We start from the raw sequence: 20,897 nt of genomic DNA on the forward strand, positions 1-20,897 counted from the left end.
GGGGGGGGGGGGTATGGGGGACTTTTGGGATAGCATTGGAAATGTAAATGAGGAAAATACCTAATAAAAAATATTTAAAAAAAAAAAAGAATTCGGGTGGCAACTGAAATTTGAATTTGGAAAGGTGTTTGACAATATTAGGGACTAGTTCTTAACTTTCTTACCATGTGGATACATCTGTCAGTATGGAAAAGAATGCATTTATTTATTTCCCTGTTTGTTTACCTACTTGCTGGTAGTTCTAGAGCAATTCCAAGGCATCTTTCGTGAGACAAGTACTCTACCGCTCAGCTCCATTCCAACCCCAGAACACCCTTATTTCTAGAAGAGGCACGGTGAAGCTTAGTGGTACCTACACACTTAGCTTAGCTCTCCATGTCAAATATATACACACATACTGGGGAGATGCTAGTAAGCTCCCCACATCAAATATACACACACATACGAAGATTCTTGTAAGCATGACAAAGTGGAGTTTTTGTTGTTGTTTGAGACAGTATCTACCATGTAGCCCTGGTTGGCCTAGTACTCGCCATGTAGCCCAGGGTGACCTTAAAAACCATAGCAGTGCTCTTACCTCACCCTTCCTAGTGCTGGAATTACAGGTATTGGCCACCATACACAGCTGATAAAATGAGGAATTACTAAGTCTAGTGAGTGGGTATATTGATATTTATTTTACCATTATTTAAGCTTTCCACATTAAGTGTTAGAAGACACGGGGGTGTGGTAACTAGTCTCCTCCATCCACAAAAATTCTTGTGCGTATATTTACTAACAAAGTTAAGTTAGTAACTCCAACGGCAGTGGGTGAACTGAAGACAAAGTATAGCCCTTCTACGCTGACCATCTTGAACCTACCAACACATAGCTAAGAAGTTACCAAACAAAAATAAAAACTTTTATGCTGGCCAGATAGATGAGCCCTTTGGTGAATTCTAAGCCAGGAACAAGAGAGAGAGAGAGAGGGAGAGAGAGAGAGAGAGAGAGAGAGAGAGAGAGAGAGAGAGAGAGAGAGAGAGAGAGAGAAAACATCCAAGGTTGTCCTGTGGTGTACACACAAATGTACACACACACACACACACACACAGTGCCTTTAAGTGTTTTAAGTGTTTAGGTGGACTCCAGCAAAACAGAACAGAGAGCAATTAACTGGTCTAAAAACACTGATCCTTTCCAGGGGTTCAAATCCATCTTTTAGTACACTTTTAAAGGAGCAATTACTAACTACACAGAGATGCTGACAACCACCAAAGTTACATCTAGAAAGTCGGTTAGCCCTGTCCATACCTGGCTGACCTTTCACGGATACCCAGAACTTATCCCAAACACCTCTGTCTGCTGTGCTCTTAAATGAAAGGCAAGGAATGAAACCCAAGAGCCTGTCTTCTTCAGAAGACAGTAATGAACTCTCACAAACTCCAGTAAGTGAGGTCTTCCAAACCCAATGAAAACAGCCTTGGATAAATCCATGGCCCATGCTGTTGCTTCCTCGTGGGCAGACATAACTTACTCATCTGCTGTTTTTCAGGCTTTGTTGGTGCTGGGTGATCAGTGACATAGCATATGTGGTCTGGCTACCCCATCATCTGCTTTTAGAGATGAGAAACAGATGTAACAATGCAAAGCAATGACTCAAAACTGCTGGTGAGCTCTCCTCCTTTCTGGTCATTTCTTGGAAAGAAAGCTTAGAAGATAAACTTGACAAATAGAGATTCCCCAAAGGTGAACAACAAGAGGAGCGGGCCCTGTGCTGTCCTATTTTTCAGCCTTTGTACTGGTGAGAAAAGACAACTGTGAAATTAGTTCAAAGAGCTCTTTATCCCAAACTGAAAACATACCACACCAAAAGCAGGACTCAAAAGGAATGAACCATAATGCTTAATATACTTGAAAATACAAAAGGTTGTGTTCCTTTGTGTCTGGGGAAGAAAAAGAATGTCACTGTGAGCCAACTACATGTCTGAGAATTCCAAGTCTTACCTAGGTACAAGGATGCATTGTCTTTCTTAACGTTGTCATCTAAATAGGTTGGTCCCAGGGTGTAAATCGGTGTAGAGCCCATTCCAATGAGAACCTGTGCACAAACGAATAAAGCCACGTAGATCCAGTGACTATTTCCTCCCGAGTCCTTGGGACAGGGAGGAGGCTCCAAGATGGCCGTGGAGTTGCCATTCTGACAAAGGCCATCGTTGGAGGCCGAAGCGTTCAACTCTTGGATTTGATAGGGGGGTGAGATAAAGTGAGGTAAAGCGAAGACCGCAGCCCCGATGGCAATAAGAAGTCCACCCACTGCCAGCCATAGGGGCCTTCGTCCACGGCCACCAAAGTAGCTGACGAACACCACCACCACCAGGTTTCCTATATCAAAGCAGCTGACCAGCAGCCCTGACTCAGAACTCTTCAAGCTATAGCGTCTTTCGATGGTGGTGATGACACTGCTCAGGTACCCAGAGACCATTAACGCCTGTATGAAAGTCAGAAAACACATGCACACTAGGAAGCAACGAGAATCTGTAAGGACCACGTAGAGACACCTTCTCTCCTGGAGTGTGGCCAAAGTGGAAGATACTGACACAGTTTTGCTGGGGTCCATCCTGTGGTTACAGTCCATGAGTTCCGTTGTAGTGCCTGCAGAAGTGGATGGAGCAGAAGGGCTGAGGACTATCAAGTTCCGTCCTAGATGCGTCTCCTGGCGACCTGGAGCTTCATTACAACCCAAGGCCAGTTTGCCATCTGCATTCCCAGCACTGAAATTCTGCCGGCAGGAGGCGCTGTGCAGGACCGGTAAACTCTTAGACCTGAAGGACTCTGACTCGCACTTCTCTTGGACAGCTCCTACCGAGGACGGTGCCTCTAGCTGCTCTTGGGCCCGAGACTGCGCATCCCCTTCGTCCATGGCTCTTAAAATGTGATCGCTGATTCCATATAAGGCCTCCGGCACTTTTCATCCACCTGAACGAGGGGCTGATGCCCGGCCCACTCAGTCGTCTCCTCCTGAGACCCGGGCTGGGGATGGCAGAGCCTGGAAGCAAAACATCTCAGCAGCAGGGAGGTGCCCAGAGCATCCTGACCCGAGGCACAACAAGAAGCCACCTTGTACCGGGGGAGGTAAAGGTCCGCGCGGTCCTTCGAGGAGCCCTGCTTGGTGTCCACTCTCAGGGATAGCTCGCGGTAGGCGCTTTGCGCGTCCGGTGCTCATCCCCTCCGCCGCCGCCTCTCAGGCGGTGGCCAGAAGCTAGAGCGACCTGGGCCCAGTGTGGGGTCACTTAGCGCAACTGTCCGAACAACATCCCACTTTGTGGCTCCAGGGGTGTTCGGTGCCCACCGCAAGGCTTGTGACACACAGGGTCGTGAAGCTGCCGACCTGTAAAGCAGAGAATTGATGGTCAGAGAAGGACGGCTGCACTTGGGGCTGGCAACCCGGGGTCCGGTGACTAGTGCTAAGTAACCTCGTGGACCCCAGAGGGACCGAGGTGCTAGTCAGGAGCTGAACCGTGCAGGAGGAACCTGCAGAGACTGCAGCCTCAAGTCCCGGAACAATGAGCAGCAGGCGTCCGCCAAGACTCTCGCTCATTGTCTGCGGCGGGCCTGCCCCCGCCCCGCCCCTTTTGCCTTAAACAGTGCGTTTGCTTTTATATGTTAATAATTATCAGCCTGGCAGCTCTGACTCAGAAGGCAGTGTCTTTTATTCCAGTGAACTAATAGCAACCTTCTGGTACTCCTACTCCATGACTCAAAATAGAAGATTCCCAGAAGAACAAAGGAAAGTTTTTTTTTTTCTTTTACAAGCACACAATACATTCCTGGTCTCAAATTTTAAAATACATTTTTAAGCGGTAGAAAGAAAACTACGTGTAGAAATATGTGTGCACACTTGTACACTGGCACGTGTGCGCGACGAGATGTGAATGCGTCCGCTCCATCAAATACCTACTTATTCAAAGCCAAAGACAGCGCGTGGGGGAAGGGGGTCAACATGCTTGCGTGGTTATTCTCTACACTAAAAATAGCCCCTTGCCGGAAAGAACTATATTCAATTACAAGTAACGAGGGCATTCGAGGCTGTGGCCCACGCTAAGTCCCAGAGCGCAAGGTTGAGCGAAACCGAAAATCAGTTTGCTTTGCAAATGGTTGGGTGAAGCCACACCAAACAAAGAGACGCTGGCAAGCTGGCACAGCGTGCGCGGGGAGCCCACCGAAACGGCTCAACACAGGCACGCCGGCCCCGAGTTGTGCTATTTGCCAAGCACACCCTGAGAGCGTGAGGTGTGCGAAGGCCTGAAGTATCACACACACACACGCACACGCACACGCACACGCACACACACACGAGTTCACGTTGTGCGAGCAAGCGCTTGGTTTGAATTCAGCGAGCGCCAACACAGGTGCGCCCCCGCTGTAAACCCCATCCCTAATCTTGGGGAACCCTATACTCCTCCTGCCCCCGCGGCGAAGTGCACCAGATGGGAGGCATTGGGGTTCTGCTGCGTTGGGTTTCGTTCTGAGCTTTTGTGATGCTGCTGCGAAAAGAAAAAAGATGAGAGAGGCGGCTACAACATCTCCCAGTATTGTTCAGGACCGGACTGCCAGTGGCTTGCAAGCCGGCACTTGGGCTCCGCCCGCTCACCCCTGCGCCTTCCTGGGGAACTCCACCCGTGGCTGCACGCCGAGCTGGGGAATCCCGGCGTCGGAGCCCCTGGCTGAGGGAGCAGCCGCATCGCGACGCAGACTCGCATGGGATGGACACGCGGATCCCCGCCCCGAGCTCTCAGAACCAACGCGGAATCCTAGGGACACCCCCTGCGCGCGCGCACACACACACACACACACACACACACACACACACACACACACAGAGCCCGTGGGAGGGCAGAACCGCCAGGCACAGCCCGCCGCTCTGCTAGGCGCACAAGCTTTCGCAACTCACTAGCGAGGGTGACGACCAATCTGCCGGGCTGGGAGAGGATCAGCCGCTGTAGGACCGCAGCGGTGGGGGAAGATGGGCCAGCCGCCTGCGGAGGACGTCTCGGTCCCGCCGCCGAGAAATCAGGGAGTGAGACTGCGAGTCGAGCTGGCTAACTCTTCCCCCAACCTCTGGCTTGTCACCCAAGCCTCTTCTCCCCAGACAGACACACACGCACAGAGACGCGCCAGGACCGGAGCAGCAGAGGGCGCAGGCGCGCGGGCAGCCACCCAGCCCAGCCCTCAGGCAACCAGCCATCCCGCTGCCCTTCATCTGTACAGTGGGAAGACGAACTGCACTGAAGCCCCAAGGGTGCGGGTGTCTTTAAGTCACCAAGGTGGACAGAAAGACCATCTCATGTGAAATACTTCTATTGGCTTCTACCATGTTCACCACACACCATGTCTTTTCTACCATAGCAGATTCTGGGGTCCAAAGTGGAACAAGATCCCTAATGTTAGGGAAACTTGTCTTGCCCTCTCCCATCCCCCGCCAAATTATCCACGGAAAGGGATTTTATACAGTGCATTCTATACAGTGTGCGACTGCAGAACTAGACACCCATTCACCTTCCTGTCCGGATCATGAAGGGCGCTTGCAAAGGCACAAAGGCATGGCACTACAAGTAAATCAGTTTTCTCATTGCTGAGAAATAGGAAACTTAGGGCAGAAGACCAGACTGAAAGAGCGGCAGGGAACAGGACACAGGGGTTTCGTGACTTGTGTACTGTCAGTCCCAAGGGGCCATGGCATTCTGCCTTTCTTACCAGAAATAGCTTTGTCAATGGTGGTGGTGGACTGTTCTGAGTACAGAGACAGACATATTGATATGTGATGAGGCAGGGAGACAGAAAACAGGTTGAGAAAGTAGAAGTGGCTAGCCTAGCTAGGCCGATGGGGTGGCGGGGGATGCTGTGGGAGGGGTCAAATCTCACACTTGAGTGGTGAACAGAGGCTAATCAAAACAGTGGGCAGTGGTGTCGCACGCCTTTAATCCTAACACTTGGGAGGCAGAGGCGGGCAGATTTCTGAGTTCGAGACCAGCCTGGTCTACAGAGTGAGTTCCCGGACAGCCAGGGGCTACTCAGAGAAACCCTATCTTGAAAAAAAACAAAACAAAACAAAAACAAAAACAAAAAAACCACGAGAAGAGAAGCATACTGTTTGGTCTCATTTATGAGGAATGAGTATGAAATGCCATTAGACCTTCCAAGAGTGCACATCCCATAAGATACAGAAGCTGTTCAGAAGGTTGGACTAAGCATGTAGATTAGTAGTTACAGCCACTATGATACATGAGAAGGGATTAGTGAATAGGGCAGATTCCAAAGTGAGAAGAGGTGAAGACTAAGTTGGGGCCCTGAATACATTAAGATCTGAGAAGGAGAAGGGGGAGGGGGAGGGGAGAGGAGAGGGAGGAAGAAGGGGAAGGGGAGGGGGAAGGAAAAGGAAGAAGAAGAACAAAAGAAAGAAAAAAATAGGACTAGAAGCAGGAACCAGAGAAGCACAAAAACGTAGAAAAAAAGTGGGTGTTACTGAGGCCAAAGAAGTAGGCAGACAAAAGGAGGGAACAGAAGGGAAGTCCCTGCTTGCTCACAAGTACTAGCACACTGACTGCACCAATGAGACTTTATCTCAGCAAAAAACACAAATCATCAGAGAAACAGTAAAGGAAACATTCCATCCAGAACATTTGTTACATGAGCAGCTAATTGAACCCTTTAAAATTCTGTCTATAGTTTATGACTTTATGCTAGTGGCTAAACAATTAACACAATCCTGTAGGCTCTTAGAATCATTTCTAGTTTGAGTCTGGTAATTGACCATGACTAAACACAGTGGGTTCCAGGAACATGACTGTTTAGCTTTGAGTAGGGAAGCTCTGGCACCTGATATAAGAGATCAAATTTGCTACAGAACAGCTGATGTCTGGAGTCTGCTTTGAGTTCCCTTCCTGACTTTCTCCAGTGATCTAGAAGTGTAAGCCGAATAAACTCTTCTCTCCCCAACTTGCTTTTTGGTCATTGTGGTTTTGTCGAAGCAATAGAAGCCCTAACTAAGACAGCAAGTTAGAAGCCAGCCTGGGCTACATGAGATTCTGACTTTAAATGAAAGGCACAGTGTTTCCTAGTTACCACCATTCCCCTTAAACCTGGGAAGTACAGAGGCAGAGCAGACCAGATTAGGAAAGAGGTTGGGAGAGAGAGGTTGGGATATGCCCAGAGTATACAGTTCTTAGTGCCCTTTGCCCAGGCCATTCCTCAAGCATATTTGATGCCAACAATCTTAAGGGCTGTCTGTTGCTAGTCCATTATCAAACAGCAGTCTTCCTCTGTAGAGACAACATCTTGGTATTGTATGGATGCATCACCTTGTCAGTTAAAATACCTATGGCCTATAGGAAAGGGTAGAATAGAAAGGACATTCAGGAGGCAGAAAGGATTCATGAAAGAATGTAGGTGAAAGTAAATGGGTTATAGTAAGTTAGGATCAGTCAGAGAAAAGCCTAGCTATATGACCACGGTATTTTTATACAGATACTTTGAGAGCATAGGGCTGGGAGCAAGAACCAGGACCGGAACCAATCTCTCTCTCTCTCTCTCTCTCTCTCTCTCTCTCTCTCTCTCTCTCCCTCTCGGATTTATTTATTTTATGTATATGAGTACACTTTAGCTGTCTTCAGACACACCAGAAGAGGGCATCAGATATCATTACAGATTGTTGTGAGCCAGTGTGTAGTTGCTGTGTATTGAACTCAGGACCTCTGGAAGAGCAGTCAACCCTCTTAACCTCTGAGCCATCTCTCCAGCCCAGTGTAGGGTCTCTTGATGCCGTTATCTTCTCCCCAATACCAGGAAGCAGTAGCAGCCAGATTTACCCAACTGTTCCTGGGGTCAAGTTTCAGACCCTAGGCCATTCTTAAAAGACACTGTCCAGTAGAACACATGCCACCAACATAATTACTTTATACTGGGCAATGAAGCTCGCTCAAGACGTGGGATTTGAAACAAATCTTTCTTTGATTGGTCTTAATCGTGCATTCCCTGTTTTCTTTCTTAAACTACAAAGTATGAAAAGCATCTTTCGAAACAAAACAAGCAATCAAACAAACAAAAACCCATCGCACCTTCAGGACCAGCCTGTGGATGAATCTCAGTCTAAGAACTGAGGCACATGGTGAGTGTTGGAAGGTGCAATGAGCCACTGTCACCTTTTCAGATAACAAACACCCCATAGAGACATGGTTCTTTTCTGCTTCAACATCCTTTAGTACAGAGTCAGCTTTCTTAGTGCAAAGAGGACAACCGTTAAGCACTTCTGATCTCAGTTCCCTGGTCACAGCAGAAGGTTCCCTGCCCTCCAGGCTGTAGCAGGGGCACCAGCTTCCCTGCAGGCAGGGTGTATCCATATATCCCTTCCTAGATGCTGTTTGTTAGACCCTTCTGGACATCTTATGATTCTCTTTCTACCTAAAATACAGGGTGGTTTCTATAACAAGCACAGGCAAAGATCAACACACTGGACAATGCTAGTAAATTCTGCCTCACTTACCTGCAGTTTGAAGGTTCTCTGCCCAACTTACAGCTTCCTTATCTGCAGCACAAGCATTTTGAGTCTTTATTAGGACCTACCTCAGAGCCATCAGGTCCTCCTCCAGTTGAGGAGGTCTGCATTCACAAAACAAAGCCCAAGGCCAGCTGAGATTCCTCTGCCTCACCTCTCTTATGACTTCCCACTGCCAGAGCACAGACTTCTTCCCCAGGAGACACATTTCAGCATGACCCAACAGCCATGACCTCCACTCAGAGCATAGAACAATGAACCAAGGATCTGAAAAGGTAACACCATCCAGATACCGCATGCTAGTGAACCTCTTCAGTGTAGGCGGGGCACCTGAACGCTCCTGTTTCCTAATACTTATTCAAAGGAATGATGTCCTGGTCATCCACAACGCTCCACGATGATGCTGTCATTACCAACAATGTTTTGGTTCTAGTCTAGAAGTTCTGTTTCACTTGTGGGTCAAAATAGAGTGGTTAGGAATTAGGGTTCTGGGACAAGCCATCTAGAACGATCTAACATTGTAGGAAGGACACTGTGCCACTTACAGCATTGCTCATAGAGGAAGCTGCCTTGGTGCTAATGTTACCACCAGAACTGATAGCACCCATCCCACTAAGAAGGAAATTTCACCAGTGTCCCTTCATGATTAAGGAGATGAAGAGGGCCCTGTTTCCAAACTTCCTGCACTGAACCTCAATGTTGTCATTTACAGCTGTGTGGTTGTGGGCAAGTCATTAAGCCCTGCTGCCTCAGTTTCCAAGTAAGGCTTACATCCAATACTAAGGCTGTAATGCTGTTGAAAGCATCAATGTGTAACCAGATATAGAATACAGAGTCCTGCAGTCAATAGATGTAGTCATACCGGGTGCATAGTTCATACAGAATGGGATCTGGACCAAGTCAGAGGGTTTATGGATGTTCGTCACCATCATAGTGAAAGGATGGAAAATACAGCCCCCAACTCCAGGCTCCTAAGAAGCCCTAAATACCACAAATTCCAGACCCTGCTCTCTGCCAGTATATAGGTAAAAGGCCACACTTCTTGCTGTTCCAGGGCCCACTTTCTGTATGGAACTAGGTGAAAGGGCATAAGACAGGCCTTTGAATAAGTGATCCTGGCCTAGTAAGATAACAGGAAATGAGTTGTCTAACCACTTATCTAGCCTCTGTAAACTGCTTGCACCATAGAAGGAAAGATTACACACTGAAACTGCGATTTGCCACGCCACCCCCGCCCAGGAACCCGCACAAATGTGGACCTCCGAGGCTATAGGAAACTGATGCAGACCTCCGAGGCTATAGGAAACTGATGCGGACCTCCGAGGCCATAGGAAACTGATGCGGACCTCCGAGGCTATAGGAAACTGGACCCCGGAGTGCGAGCTTGATGATTTGAAATGATTGGCCTAGAAACTGTGAAGTGGTCCAAATTGATTGGCCCGCGTTGCACGGGCTCTTGATGCTATGAAATTATTGGTTTGCGAAGTGCCGGCTTTGTTGTAACCCCATAAAAGCTGTTCCAATTCCTCATTCATGGTCCTAGGTCCTCCACCCCTGCATGGTGTACAACTGTGGGCACCAGAGCTCACCTGGAATAAAAAGTCTTCTTGCGGTTTGCATCAAGGCCGTTTCTTACGAGTGATTTGGGATGTCGCCTCCCCTGAGTCAGAACATGGGGGAGTCCTTGCTTTGAGGGTCTTTCAATAGCTGGAAGATGTACTGTGTGTTTCTCTCAGTCTTGTATCTTGTCCTTGAATTTGGAGGACAGGAGGCCCATATTTTTTAGGTAGGCCATCTCTTCTCTAGAACAAGCTCTTGGCAAAAGGACTGTCAGATTGATAAAATATCCTTTTGGGTCTAGAATCTAGTTGATTGTTTTGCATTGGTTTTAGTCCTCAGCCACAGGAATCTTTCTTGTCATGAATGCACCAGCACTCAAACTAAGCAGAAAGTATCTTTCCCATCAGCTCAGGCTGCACACACATCAATCCTCTTAACACCCTGGTAGATACTTCCTCCTGCTCCTTCTGTACCTGCTCCTCCTGTCCTCCTCCTGCTCCTCCATCTTTTGTTGGTTTTCATTGCATTGGGGATTCTGTTTTCATCAGACAGGTCCTCACATAGCCCAGGGTGGTCTCTGCCTCACTGTGTATCTAAGGATCTGAGCAACAGATTTTCCTGCATCTCCTTCCTGAGGGGTTGGACCACAGGCACGGCCACTTTGCATCCTGCCGGTTGGCTTTAGACTGAGTGACTCACTTTGTAACTCTGGCCCACTGCTCAGCTCATGCATAAGCTCCCTGCCTCAGCCTCCTGAATGTTAAAATGACAGATCCACAGGTTGGCTCAATCCCTTTTGCAAAGGACTGAGGAAGGCTAAGTCATACCGTACAGAAAATGTAGAGAGAGATCCAAACGGAACCCCACCCACTGCGGAACTTATGCTCCTGGCTACCTCTTTCCTAACCCTCTCAGCATTGCCCATTGGTCAAGACAAAGCAAGTCTCTAGGCATGGTGTCTTTCCTACATGCCTCAAACCTTCTTGTGTATCTTCCTTAATGGGCAGCCAAAGACTGCCAGAGCCTTCCAGAACAAATATGTAATGAAATCCACCCCTCTCCCAGCCCCAGAACACTGCTAACCCAGCCAGCACCGCCCGACCCCATAAACTGAGAAATTGCTAGTCATCCTGAGGTAAGTGAAACCTGACCTTGTCCCCGGAGAGCTGGTCTTGTAAAAGAGCACTGAGATCAATCATGGTTTCGTGGGGCTTTGAATCCAAACATCATATAAGACATTTCTTTCAGCAACAATAAGCCCATGAAAAGGCGGGGAACGGTGCACAGCAATCAGAATGGGCCATTTAGATCCTGCAAGACCGACCATCATCAAATAATAGGGCTTAAATAATAGGTGAGGCGTCACACCCCATTCCCGCTATGGACACTGGGGTTACTAATATCAAAATCAAGCTTGGCTGAGCTGAGAGATTCGTAGAGATGCGTGGGAATGGATGCGTCTGTTGATGACGTGTAACTGGAACACCTGCTTAGAGAAATCTGCAGCTCCTCGCTTACTTGGCTGCATATGCGACGTTCCACACCAGGAGAACACTGTGATTTCCTAACCAAAAAAGAGACATTCTGAGCGCATTAGTTCAGGTTAGACCTAAGGTGGATTAGACCTAGGAAAAGGACAGATGCACTTTGCCCAGTGTTCAATGCCTGCTTCTCCTCTGTTTGCTTGCATTTCTGTCTACCGGGGCTCTTTTCATGGAGCTCTGATTGGCTTTGAACTCCTTATACAGTCCAAACTGGCTTCAAAGTCACAGGAATTCTCCTGCCTCAGCCTCCCCAAGTGCTGGGGATTATGATCATGCATACTTCTTCAATGTTTAGGGAAAAAAAATACTTCTAGAAAGAGAGATCTGGAGCTTAGATAACTTTTGTACTACTCCTAAAAGAATATCTTTTTAAATATTAATTGATGGCTTTAACATGCCCAAAAGAAACAAAAACCAAAAACCAAAACAAACAAACAAATAAACAAACAAGAACAAACAAGGAAATCTAATCTTTTGAAAAACTAACAAAATTAGCTCCAGCACAGGCTGTAATCAGCTTCCTTCCTGCATGTGCTAGGACACAAGCCTGACTTGTGCCAGATCTGGAGATAAGGTAAAGGGATGTGTCCAGGTGAAGAGGAGTGCCTGCCAGTCACCCATCAACCTTGGGCTGAAGAGCCGAAACAAACCCCTTTCAGGAACAGCAATTACCTTGAGTATTTGTCACAGGTGAGGAACACTGACTAGCACCGACAGCCCAGCACCTGAGAAAGGTGTCTAGGACAGAAACAGACACTCAGGCAGGAAGTCTCCCAGACAGCTGAACTTCGGGGAATGTTGGAACTTTACAAAGAAATCGGTAAGGTAGAAATGCTGATCTATTCGTGAGTGGCTGGGCAGTGGTGCACACACCTTAAGTCCCAGCAGTCAGGATCTCTGCGTTCGAGGCCAGCCTGGTCTACAGATGAGTACTGGAGCAACCAGAGCTACAGAGAAAAAACCTGTCTCAAAAAAACAAAAAGAGCCATGCATGGTGACGCACCCTTTAATCCCAGCACTCGGGAGGCAGAGGCAGGCGGATTTCTGAGTTCGAGGCTACCCTGGTCTACAAAGTGAGTTCCAGGACAGACAGGGTTATACAGAGAAACCCTGTCTCGAAAAACCAAAAAATAAAAATAAAAAAATAAAATAAAATAAAATAAAAACAAAAAGGAGGAGAAATTTAGAGTCTCACCTTTAAGCGACAGAAACCCATCAGAGCTTTCTCTCCAGAGCGGGGTCAGGGACAGGCAGAAATTGATGAAGATTAATTTCTTGTGAAAGGACAGGAAGGAGTGGAATAAAGATGGTGTGGGTAGAGGAGAGAGCCTGGTTCTACTCCAGGCACCTTTATCAGGTGCTGGGCTGTCTGCGAGGTCTGATTTCCCTGTCTTCGACAAATACTCAAGGCAGTTAACTAATATAACAAGAGGTTTGGTTTTGGCTCTTCAGCCCTGTGGTGGTTGAGAACTCAGATTCTCTAGAAGAGCACGCAGTGTATTGACCCACTGACCCGTCTCTCTAGCCCCAGCCCCAGTACTTCGGTATCCTATGGCGGCCATCATTCCCTTAGACCTCCCAAAACAACTAAAAGTGCATTTGATCTGACGCTTCATTTTGAATTCCTGCAGAATACAAGTCTACACCAAATTCTGATTATTTCAATCTCTGATGACACTTTTTAAAAATTGTATAAAGTCTAAAACTCTATCAAGAGACTCCCAGTAAACTCTGGGAAATAATGGTAGTGTTAGAAGTGACAGTTAACATTCCCAATGTTCTATTTCAGAAAGGGCTGCCCTCCTCAGGTGGAAGACATTTTAAAATGGCTGCTTTTAATGAATGTGTTGCACACCTGACAGGGGCTTTGTTTGCTTACACTGCTGTTTGATTGTGGTTTTTTTTTTTTTTTCAGTTTCTGTTGAAATAAAGCCTCATTATATAGCCCAGAATGGTCTAGAACTTAGAATCCTCTTCTCCCTTCCCATATGCTAAGGTTACAGGTATACGCTACCCTCTCCTGCTTGACAAGTGGCGCTAATTTCAGTCCCCAGCTTCCTCCCAGAAAAATCCAGAACATCTAATGAGCAAAACACACAACCACACTACCGAGTTGGATTCTACTGTAGTTCTTGCAACCGGCAACTTCCCAGAGGCCTTTAGGTGGATGGATCTTGCAAACCCCAATGGCTCGTTGCTTAGAAGTAGGACCTCTCATAAAACATGTGTGCTTTGAATAGACCTTCTTGCCAGCACTCAGGAGGCAGAGGCCAGCAGAGCTCTATGAGTCTGAGAGCAGTTTAGTCTATACAGAGTTCCAGGTCAGCCAGGGCTCTACAGTGAAATCTTGTCCTCCCCACGCCCCCAAAATCATATAACCAGAACCATTTACCATTCCCCCTTTGGTTTAGTTGGCTTGTTTCTGAGGTTCTGATGATCTAAAAGTTAAGTTTTCATTTATAAACTGTGTTGCATACTTTTAGACAATGTTTGGAGCTTGTATGCTTTTTCTTGCCAAAACAAAACTGGACAAAATCTACAACATAAGTCAAAGTTCAGACACAGTACTTTCAGGATATGAAACTCTCCTTACAGATGAGAAAGAATTAATCAACACTACCTGCAATGAATACTTTTTTCCCAGAACTAAAGATTGAACCCAGGGCCTCAAGCATGCTGGGTAAATGCTCCAATGGTTGACTGGCAGGTATACTCTTTTCTGTCCCACTTACTCATGCTCATAGGCAGTATCATATTATATTTAAGAAGAAATTGGAAAGAATGAAGGCCATTTTAATCACACTGCCTTATATAATTTGGAGGACATTTCACAAATGTGAGCTTGCTGTTAAGTGGCAGAATGACTCTAGATTACAAGTCATCTTCCTAGCTCAGAAAAGAATCCATGGTGGTCCATTGCTTCCTGAATCTTGGGGATAGATGCTCAAAATATAGTGGGAGGGGTGACTCCAAAGTGACGCCTGCTGCATCATCACCTAAGAGGCATGCCTCTAGTGGTTCCAGAAAGGTCTAATGAAGGAAGTAAGGCCAACCCCGAAATGAGTGTCCCCATCACATGGAGGGGGTCCTGGACTAAGGAAAAGAGGGGAAAGGGGGGAGCTTTTAATTACTCTCCATGCATCAGTAATTAAAAGCATGGGCTGATGTTTCAGAAGACCCAGGTTCACAAACATCTGCAACTCCAGATCCACAAATCTTCTGACCTCCACAAGCACCAGGCAGACAAACTATACATAGAGGTACATGCAGGCAAAACACACATACACATAAAATAAAAAAATAAGTTAAAAATGAAAAAAAGAAGCCAGGCATGGGCCACAGCTAAAACAAACCCTTCCCTCCTAAAGCTGCTTTTGTCTGTAATTTTTTTTTTTGCAGCAATGAGAAAATCAACTAATGTATACAGTAATTACTAGTAAGTCACCCTCAGTGCGTTGTTGGCCAAAGACTAGTGATTTAAGATCCTAGCGTAGAAGGGGAACTAGCTATATTCAGTTTTCCTTCTGCCGTGGCAGAGCAGTTACGCCCATGGAGTGGTTTAGAGACAAAAGGGAGGACATGAGGGGTTATGATCAGCCCAAAAGACAGCTGTGTTCATGTAAGTGTCAAGGTCAAGCTAGACTAAAAGCTTCTAAATATAGCTGTTCTATTTTAGGTAATATAGTTCGTTCTGTTTCCATGGCTTTATGTAAAGTATGCCCCACATTTTTTTTTTTTTTTTTTTTTTTGGTTTTTCGAGACAGGGTTTCTCTGTATAGCTCTGGCTGTCCTGGAACTCACTCTGTAGACCAGGCTGGCCTCGAACTCAGAAATCCACCTGCATCTGCCTCCCAATTGCTGGGATTAAAGACGTGAGCCACCACCTCCCGGCTCCCACGTTTATTCTTAAAGTTCAACTATTTAAGTGAACATGAGTCAGTAACACATCTTAAAACCTCACTTTCTGCTTACAGGCTCGAATAAGAAGGCCTAGCATCCCTTCCTTTGGGTTCCCATGATTGGGAGTTATCTGGAGGAAAGTGTTTGTGTGTGTGTGTGCATGTGTTGTGTGTGTCTTGTGTGTGTGTGTCTAAACCCAAGGTCTTCCGCATGCCAAGCAAGTGCTCTATTGTTCTATTCCTGAGCTATGGTATCAGTCCCTTAAGATTTTTTTTTCTAAGTTAATTTTTTTTTTAATTTTCTGGAGAAAGAGAGAGCGATGGTGGGTGCAGACACACTCATGCCACAGTGCACATGTGGCAGTCAGGAAACAACTTTTGAAGTCAAGCTGCACCTCTCACCGCTGAGGCAGGGACTCTCTTGTCCCTGTTGCTGTAGCCTCCAGACCAGTGAACTTCTGAGCAGCTCTCATCCCCACCTCCCTCCTTACCAAAGGAGTGCTAAGGTTTCAGATGCATGCTACCACATCTGGGCTTTAGTGTAGGTTCCAGGGAGCAGATCCTTTGTGGGGCATTAAGTGTGCACAGCACGCTTACCATCCCAACCATCTCCCAGCCCACAGTTCCTTTTAGAAGAATTCTCTAATATACAGCTGTCCCTTGGTGTTCACAGAAAACTGGATTCAGGATACACATTTGAAGCACTGGTCCCCACCCCCAGCTAGTGGATATATTCACTGAGAGGTATTTGAATCTTGAAAGCTCTGACCTAATCAATTGATTAGTCAATTGATGACCTCATAATTTGGTGACATGATCAGAGATTGTGGGAGGAGCCTATTGGGGTCTGTTTTTTCAGGAGGGTGTATGCTGTTCTTGATCTATTTGTCTCTCACTCTGCTTCCTGGTTAATGTGTAGCCAGCATCTTTTGTGCTCCGTGTCCTTCCCCTAAGGTAATTTTGCTCACTCACAGATTAAAAAGCACTAGATCCAGCTGACTGTGGACCAAATCTCTGAAACGACGTCAAAAGAAAGAGTCCCTCCCTCAATTTGATTCTCTGTCGTATCTAGTCATGGTGATGGAAAACTAATACATGCAGATGGTTACATCTGAGGATGTAAAACCTGATGGCACAAAGGTCTGGTTGCACACTGCGGTCTAAGAGTGTTTTGAGACAAGAGTCTTAGGTAGGTCTAGCTGGCCTTGAACTCTGTATGTAGCAGAAGATGACTTTGAACTCCTGATCCTCCTGCCTCAGTCTCCCAAATGCTGGGATTACAGGCATCTACCATCCATGCCTGGCCTTATATACAGCATTCTAATAGTTAACCCTTTACTCTCTCATTTCACTATCTTAGAAATCATGTTTCCATAGTGAGATTATAAATCTTAGACTTGAGGTACCTATAAGTTCTATAAGTATGTGTCAGATTGAGTGAACACAAACCATATATCCCTACCCCCCCCAAAAAAAAATCTGTCAATGAAGTTCTTTCTGCAGGCTACTGTTTAAGATGCTTCCCACAGAGTCATCATAGGCAGGAATGCTGCCTTCAGCACACTTGAGTTGAGGTTTACTTTAATTCTTTAAGCCCTATTTCACATCAATATATATTCTATATCTCTTTTCTTGGTTGTTTTGCTCTGCTTTCCCATAACAGCCCTCTCTCCTCGAGGCCCCCCTCCCACAGGGACAGTTGCTTCCTAACCCTCCTTCTCCTTGGATTGACCTCCATCCATCCTTCATGCTATAGAAAATTCTCCCTGAAGCTTTCCCTACTCACCACTCTTCCTAAACCTCCATACTGGAGGAAGTCTGCTTGCGCCTTACTTTCCTCTGCAAACTCTCTAACTCAGGACTTAGCACACGTGGCATGGTTAGACCTCAAAAAAGCAAGGTCCCCAGGAAATTGTATGGAGTGAGAAGACTTTAACTTGAGAGGGTTTGTTGGGCATGAAGAAGAGCCAGTTCTGAATGGGACACCACAGTTCAAAGCCAGGACAGCTAGGAACTATCTGGGAGGTCTCAGGTGAGCTCTACCAAAAAGGGAGGCACATGAGAATTGGAGATAATAGCAAGCAAGCAGAGTTGGTTGTTGGAGACTGTCCTTAATCTACAGTAACAGATCCTCTTGCCCGAACTCCTGCAGAATAGCAAGGAGATTAAGGAGCCCCTGGGATTTTCAACTACTAGGTGTTGGACAAGGAGACTTTGAGAAAAATAGACACTGTAGCTGCAAGAAGTATAAAATGAAAATTCATTTTTTAATACGTCCTAAAGGATCAGAATGGAGGAGGAAGAAAAAAAACTTCTGAAAGAAACACACCATATTTTAAGTGAGTCAGAGAGAACAGGAAAAACGATGCTTTGAATTTGTCCAGTGTAAGGGCAGGGAAGATGAAAGAGATTAAACTGTGCTTCATTGAGCATGCACCATTCTTGTGAGCTGCATTCAGAAGAGACGTGAGCTGGGCAAAGGCTGGACTGGCTGCCTAACTAGACCCTGGGGAAATCTCACTTAACATTCATTAGCATGGAAACTCCAGAGCCTGGGGACAAGGCACAATGAACAGTGAAGTCATGTACTCTCTTGAACACTTTTCTGTAGCAGGTAGATGGTACACGCAGCTGTGAAGATCTGCCTTGGTGAAGAGAGAATGGTAAGACCTCATGGTAACAAGGAAGCAACAAACAAAAGGCAATCCAACTTCTCTCTTGGATTTGAAAGGCTTTGGCCTCCCTAGCTCCAGACATTATACACTCCGATAACTGCTAGGCAGCTCAAACAAAGGAGACCTGTTTTTTCCACTCTTCATCTATGCTTACTCCAATCCTCTGGGGCAAAAATAGGATGCTGTTGTAATACTGCTCATAACCAGGAAGGGAATGCCTCAGGCAAACACATCAATGGAAAAAACGTATTCCCTTCAGATTAGAAAAGCCACAGTCACCGTTTAAGCAGCATTAACAGAAATAAAATGATAGCTACAAACTGACAGGCAGGCCTAATCATATCAACAATATTAATAAATAAACAATCATAGAAACATCTCATCATTTGCTCTTCATTTTAATTAAAGAGCACTGTAAGCAAATTAAAACTCTTCACTGATTTTTTTTTAATATGTTGATGTGGATGTGGAGGGTGCACTGTGAGAGTGCCCACAAACAGCTTGTCCTGAACATAGAGGTCAGAGGATAACTTCCTGTAATCTGTTGTCTCCTTGCACTATGTGGCTCTTAGGGATCAGATGCAGGTCATCAAGCTTCACAGGAAGTGCTTTTACTCAGTCACCTTGCCCCTCCCCCATCTTCAGTAATTGGTCAGAGCAATGATTATGGATTGCCATTATCATCTCCTAAGTAAAAATGTAAACAGTGGCTAAGAGTACTTGCTGCTCTTCCAGCGGATCTAAGCTGAATCGCCAGAACCAAACAGCTTACAGCAACCTGTATCTACAGCTTCAGGGGTCCGACACCTCATCTAACTTCTGCAGGTATCAGAAACTGACACACATACATATGAATAAAAACAAAATGTTCTTAAAAGAAAATATAAAAACAAACCAAGGCAGCATTAAAAGGAAAACAGTCTTTAAATTATTTATTAATTATTTATTTCTTTTTATTTCATGTGCATTGGTGTTTTGCATGCATGTATATCTGTGTGAAGATGTCAGAACTACTGGAACTGGAGCTACAAACAGTTGTGAACTGTCATGTGAGTGCTGGGAATTGAACCTGGGTCCTCTGGAAGAGCAACCAGAGCTCATAACCACTGAGCTATATCTCCAGCCCCCAAGAAAACAATTTTTAAATCATAAGCAAGGGTGGGTGGGATGACGTATACCTGTAACCCCAGCATGTGAGAGGCAGAGGCAAGAGGGTCTGGGGTTCAAAGCTAATTTCAGTTGTATTTAGAGTGAGGGGATAGTCTGGGCTACATAAAATATTTTCCAAAACAAACAAATGAACTAAAAACCCAGAGCTGGAGAGATAGCTTAGTGCTTAAGAGTGCTTGATGCTCCTGCAAAGGACCCAGTTCCTAGCTCACAACTATAGTGGCTCACAACTATCTGTAACTCCGGGACCAGGGAATCTGATGCCCTCTTCTGATCTCTGTGGGCACTGCAAACATGTGATACATGCATGTGCACATGCGTGCATATGCATGTGTGTGTGTGCGTACACATATATACACATACATATGTGATATATATAAATGTGTGTGTGCATGAATGTATATATATATATATATTGTATATATACACACATATGTACTCATACATCCATACACTAAACAAATATCTTTAAAGGTAAAAAAAATTACAAGCAATTGTGTGTAAAAGGCTATGTGCTTAATAATTATCTGAAAAGAATGGTTATCTTTGATTAATAATAGCAGAAGTACACATTAACATGCACTGAGATATAATTTCAAAGCAAAGTCCCAGAGCTTGTGAGTTCACTGGGATAGTGAGGCTAGAATGCCTGCCTCCCTCCTCTAGTCTGATGAGAATAAATGACATATGATTTTACTGTGAGCCCTGTGATCTTACTTCCAGGAATTCACCCTGCATCTAGGTAAACACTGAGCAATATACAAAATTAGTATGCAGGATGGTTTGTAATAACACAAGTTTGGAAACAACCCAAACATCCACCAAAAAGGAACTGAGTGGCTGGAAAAACCCATTTAAGGGACTTCAAAAAATCTAAGAAGTCCCCACATTTAACTTCTTCTAGGAAATAAACATATTTTATGCAATTTGAATTCCCAATGTTTAACATGTTGCATGGCCCATGCTCTCTATCCATTTGGCACAGGAAACTGAAAAGGTAGATGCTGCTGGAAATATTAAAAATGAACAGCAGGTTCCCACACTACACTTGGCTACTCTCAGCCCAGGCGGTCTCGCTGGCCCGTTCTTAGCTCGTGGATCTGACTCAGAGCTCCAAAATCTCTCCCCCCAGCTTGTAAGTTCCCACTGGTAGGAAAGTAGATTAACAGTGTAAGATGATGGAATAAGCCGAGACTGTCTGATCACTCAGGAAATGAGAGTTTATGAAATTAAAATGCTTTTGTAAAGCAAAAGAATCACCTAAAGAGAGAACATATAAAACATGATAAAATCCGCCAACTAGGGTGGGTGAGATGGCTCAGTGGTTAAGAGCACTGACTGCTCTTCCACAGGTCCTGAGTTCAATTCCCAGCAGCCTCAGGGTGGCTCACAACCATCTGTAATGAGATCTGATGCCCTCTTCTGATGTGCCTGAGGACAGCTACAGTGTAGTCACATGCATAAAATAAATAAATAAATAAATCTTTTATGTTGTTTGTTTGTTTGAGGCAGGGTTTCT

At 45.7% G+C, this 20,897-nt stretch overlaps 1 protein-coding gene across 3 annotated transcripts in view; it reads right to left on the minus strand.

The window, feature by feature from the left end:
* Window positions 1-5,077, minus strand: part of Slco5a1 (solute carrier organic anion transporter family member 5A1) — a 127,444-nt gene extending 122,367 nt beyond the window's left edge. For all 3 annotated transcript variants that reach the window (XM_021174960.2, XM_021174954.2, XM_029475795.1), the window contains exons 1-2: window positions 4,931-5,077; window positions 1,984-3,367 (exon numbers count right to left, since the gene is read on the minus strand). In XM_021174960.2, coding sequence (XP_021030619.1) covers window positions 1,984-2,899 — 916 coding nt within the window. In that variant the 5' untranslated portion in view covers window positions 2,900-3,367; window positions 4,931-5,077. The remainder of the gene's footprint in view (window positions 1-1,983; window positions 3,368-4,930) is intronic.
* Window positions 5,078-20,897: the final 15,820 nt, after the last annotated feature.

This window comes from Mus caroli, chromosome 1 (genome assembly GCF_900094665.2).
Source record: "Mus caroli chromosome 1, CAROLI_EIJ_v1.1, whole genome shotgun sequence".
Lineage (NCBI taxonomy): Eukaryota > Metazoa > Chordata > Mammalia > Rodentia > Muridae > Mus > Mus caroli.